General features: G+C 36.9%; 1 protein-coding gene across 1 annotated transcript in view; it reads left to right on the forward strand.

Annotated features, from left to right (window-relative positions):
- Positions 1 to 3,432, forward strand: part of LOC122242316 (sodium- and chloride-dependent glycine transporter 1-like) — a 10,838-nt gene extending 7,406 nt beyond the window's left edge. Inside the window, exons 7-14 of the mRNA XM_086539405.1 lie at positions 26 to 160; positions 344 to 572; positions 754 to 866; positions 1,000 to 1,128; positions 1,449 to 1,548; positions 1,784 to 1,884; positions 2,723 to 2,893; positions 3,083 to 3,432. Of these exons, the coding sequence (XP_086395531.1) occupies positions 26 to 160; positions 344 to 572; positions 754 to 866; positions 1,000 to 1,128; positions 1,449 to 1,548; positions 1,784 to 1,884; positions 2,723 to 2,893; positions 3,083 to 3,262 (1,158 nt within the window). The 3' untranslated portion in view covers positions 3,263 to 3,432. The remainder of the gene's footprint in view (positions 1 to 25; positions 161 to 343; positions 573 to 753; positions 867 to 999; positions 1,129 to 1,448; positions 1,549 to 1,783; positions 1,885 to 2,722; positions 2,894 to 3,082) is intronic.
- The last annotated feature ends 1,568 nt before the right edge of the window (positions 3,433 to 5,000 follow it).

Raw genomic sequence — 5,000 nt, forward strand, 5'->3', positions numbered from 1 at the left:
TAATTCTATTACCATAATTACGCAGGTCGTTTGGGTAACAGCAACTTTTCCTTTCGTAATGCTGTTTATTCTCCTGGTGCGCGGACTCACTCTCCCGGGAGCCATAGATGGAATCCACTACTACATCTACCCCGAGTTTAAGAGACTTTTAGAGTTGAAGGTAACTTAGATGACTACGGTAAAGTTGGAATATTAAATACTGCCCTTGTTGAATTGAATGAAACTCGTTGCATGCATCTTAGTAGCATATGTTTACATTACATGTGATGTTCACTCCAAAATATAAACAGAAAAGTTAATTTCATTGTCACATCATCTACTATGAACGTATTGGTCTCACTAGGTGTGGGCAGCAGCGGCCATACAGATCTTCTATTCCTTGGGCCCAGGATGGGGTTCTCTCATCTCCTTTGGGTCCTACAACAAGTTCCACAACCGGTGCACGAGAGATGCAGTGATTGTGCCCATCTTGAACTGCAGCGCCTCCATCCTTGCGGGGTTTGTCGTGTTCTCATTCCTCGGCTTCATGGCCAAGAGAGCTGGCGTCTCTGTGGGAGAAGTTGTTGACACTGGTAAGAAAGTCACATCCCGGTAACTAGAGCTTTGCTATCTATCCTACGTGGCTACAAATACATTCTTCCAGATTCTAACCGATATAAAGAGAGTGACAAGAACATCTGAGCAACAGGAGATTCTCCCTTGTCAGTTTAGTACAGTAGTTAGAATAAGGGAATAAACGATCATTTTCCTCAGGCCCGGCTTTGGTGTTTGTTGTCTATCCCGAGGCTTTGTCTCTGATGCCACTTGCTCCCCTGTGGTCCATCGTCTTCTTCCTGATGCTGTTCTCTGTGGGTGTAGACTCATGTGTAAGTTGTGTTGATGTGTTTTTTCACGTTACTCGACTCGGCACTACTCTTGAAACAGCATAGTGTCTTGAATGGATACTTGGATATCTTTGTTTCTTAAGTAATCAATTCAATTCTGTGTTCTTTCTTTCAGTTCACCTACTTAGAGACAATAGTATTATGCATCCTAGATGAATTTCCAAAACTGAGTGGTCGCAGGGGGTGGGTCACTCTCTTCGTCTGCCTCGTTTCCTTCATGATAACAATCCTCTTTCTGACGGATGTAAGTAGGGGAGAAATATATTGAATGTTTGAACGCACACACATACAATATATATATATATATATATATATATATATATATATATATATATATATATATATATATATATATGCATGTGTGTAGTTGTGTGAGAGAATATGTTCCTATGCAAACCTGTTTACGATCCCTGAAACAAATTCCCACAAAGGAAAGGCTTAAGTGCAACTTGATATATATATATATATATATATATATATATATATATATATATATATATATATATTCACATTGCCTTAAATACGTTACATTTTCATCTAGTTATGCTTATCCCTGCATTCCAGGGTGGGATGTACTGGATCACATTAGTCGACTGGTACTGTGCCTCGTTCACCGTCATCATCGTTTGCTTCTGCCAGATATGTATTTTTAGTTATATTTATGGTTAGTACAGCCCCTTGGTTCTATTGTTGGAAAGAGATGATTATTATCACTGTTGTCTTGTATTATGCATTTTGGAATTATCATTATTTTCAACATCATAATCGTTACTATTGCTTTGTACATTTTGACACCAATCATTATTATGTTATTCCTTTTAACATTAGTATTATCATCGTCATTACTCGCACCCATTTAACGCTTCTGTTCACTTGCGCATTTCGTTTTTTTTCTGAAGGTGCTGGTCGAATTATACAGGACTTCCAGCTGATGACTGGACTTCGAATTGGCTACGCGTGTTGGATCACTTGGCTGGTCGTTACTCCAGTTGTGCTTCTTGTAAGTGCTATAAAAGTAATTGGTCATTATCATGCTTGTGCTTCTTGTAACAGGTAGTCACCGCCCCCCCCCCTCCCCTCCCCTCGCCCACCCCCCTTCCATCCCCCGTTTATTTCGTTGTTAACTGCAAAAGGTAACTTACAGGTCGTCACTCTATCGTGTTCTTTGTAAATGCTTGAAGTAACAGGTCGTTGCCCCCTCCCCCCCTCGTGCTCTTCGTTAATGCAAACAGGTCGTCCCTCTTCTCATACTTATCGTGAATGCAACAAATAACAGTCGTCACCCCCCCCCCCCTACTTGTAACTGCAGAGAGTAAGTGATCGTCACCACTCCCAACCAAATGCAGGAAGCAAAAACATCTGGTTGCTACTCCCGCTGTGTTCCTTGTAAATCAGTTAAATTGAGTTACTGGTCGTCACTTCTCACATATTCCTTGTAAGTGAAAAGAATTTATCGGGTCGCCATTCCTCTCTTTCATCTTGTAAGAGCAAAAAGTTACTGAGCGCGGACTCCATTTCAAGCAGATTTGCGGATGGAGTTATACTCTATTCTAGTTGGAAGGCATAAACGTGTTAATAAAGATATAAAAAACGAAATACTAGATAGACAAAGCTAATCTATTGTTATTATTAAAATAATATATATTTTACTTGTCTTCTTATTTATACTGTAAAGAAAGATGGATGTTTGCTATTATTCATCTTATTATTTTCCCCATGACTTGTTTTTAACAATCATAAAATAACATCATAGATTATTTCTCGAAACGACTCGTAACATCACCCGAAATCTAACTCACTTAACCCAGAGAGCTCGTACATGTTAAATTTGTTAACAGTGCATCCTCGCAAACACTATCCTGAACAACTCGGGCGCCGGCTACCGAGGTCACTTGTTCCCGACCTGGGTTCAGAGCATCGGCTGGGTCATCGCCTCTACCTCTGCCCTGATGATCCCGGCCTACCTCCTCTATTACTTTTGCTGTCGGTCTACAGGCTCGCTCAGACAGGTAAAGATGTACACTTGGAACATAGGACTACAAAGTGTGTTGGGGTATATGCTACACGAGAAAAGAAATACGAAGTGTATCTGATAATATGCATCTAGAACAAGATTTTTTTTTTCTACCCTTGTTTGCATCTGTTATTTCTTTTCTTTATTTTTGTAATAATCCTTTATTTATATTCCGTCTTTTCAGCGTATCAAGTCCTGCCTGTCCCCCTCCCCCGCTTGGGGTCCCGCCCAAGAAAACCACCGGGAAGAGTGGATGCAATACCGCATCAAGAACCCGTTGCGCCACCGCCTCTTGCATCCCGACCTATGCGCTGTTGCAAAGGGCAATACCTCACCGGATAATGTGTTGCTGAATACCATCTAGATTGAAGTTTTGGTATCTTTATATATAGTCGAGATGACAAACATGACCACGTTCTGATTCACATGCACCTCCACGTTAATTATAAGTCAATTGCAATTACCAATCAAGTTTGGACAAGTCACCTCTTTGACTGATTGTTACATTCTATGTAGATTTCTATTAAAATATGATTGCCGTTCGGGAATATTATCACCAACACACACATGTGTATATATATATATATATATATATATATATATATATATATATATATAGAGAGAGAGAGAGAGAGAGAGAGAGAGAGAGAGAGAGAGAGAGAGAGAGAGAGAGAGAGAGAGAGAGAGAGAAAGAGAGAGAGAGAGAAAGAAAGAAAGAGAGGGAGAGAGAGAGAAAGAGAGAGAGAGTCTGTCTGACTGATTGAATAAGATCGAGAAATTCATACATTCCTTTTTATTCACCTAGAGTAAATTACATATCTTATAAGATGTTCCAGCTTGACATTAACCAATTCTCGAAAGAAATTTGAGATATTGACAAGTCATGACCATATTTTATTGGTACTGAATATTTATATCAAGAAGAAAAAAAAAAGAATAGTGTGATGGACGCTTTATTAATAACCTATTACTTTGGACCTTCCCACCCTTCGAAAATAATTATATTAATGTTATCAGTACTTGTTACATCATATAAGATAGTTGTCTGAAAATATTACAACTCTTACTAAGATTGCAAATGATAGTAATAATAGTAATAACAATAATGGTAATGAAGAAGTAAAAGGAAAATAAAAACATGACAAATAAAAAAAAAGGTGAAAATTGCAATCAATTTATTGATGATGATAAAAAATAAATAGATAAACGTAATCAAAGAAAAATCGCATTTCAATTCCAGTAATTTTGAAGTTATATATTGACCAGTGTTTAGAGTGTGAAAATAGTAATGAGAATGACACTATCACTTCCTGTATAATGAAAAGAATAAAGATATTTATAGGCTCGAGTATATAGTACACAATGAAATGTTTATGTTGAGGAAAAATATGAATTTATTGGGTTTCCATCATATGCCAAATGATAATAGTGATATCATCATTATATTGATGATTTTACTTTTAATGATAACAGTGATATATTGGTTTTAATCATGACGATAACAATGATAAAGATAACAGTAAAAGAGATGATAATAACAATGATAATGATAATTATAGTGAAATAACGATAATGATGGTGATGGTAATAATCATAATGATGACGATAATAATGATAATAATAAAGATGATAATATTGATGATAAGGATAGTAATAACACGACACTAATGATAATGATGATGGTAATGATAATGGTAATGATAATGATATTGATAGTAATAAGAATAATGGAAATATCTTACTTTTCTTTTTCTGTATGAAAAAGAAGAAAAAGGGATAGGAAGAAGGAAATAAAGAAGATAATAGAAAGATGACGAAGAGGAAGAGATGGAGGAAGAAGAGGAGAAGGAGGAGGAGGAGAGGTGTTAGAAGAAGAAAGGGAAAGAGATAAGAGAGAAAAAAAATAAAAAATGAGAAAATGGTGATGCAGAAAAAAGAGGGAGAAGGAGATGGAGAAAAGGAAGAAAACGGAGAAGAAATGATTGATAAAAGAGAAAAAAGGCGGAGAAAAGAAGGGGAGAAAGAGGAGAACATAGAAGGAGAAAAGAGAGAAAGGAAGAAAAAGGAGAAAAAAAAACACGAAGAGAAATATATCATTCGAA

This window comes from Penaeus japonicus, unplaced genomic scaffold, assembly GCF_977035675.1.
Source record: "Penaeus japonicus unplaced genomic scaffold, GWHDUDI00000001_assembly GWHDUDI00000009, whole genome shotgun sequence".
Taxonomy (NCBI): Eukaryota; Metazoa; Arthropoda; class Malacostraca; order Decapoda; family Penaeidae; genus Penaeus; species Penaeus japonicus.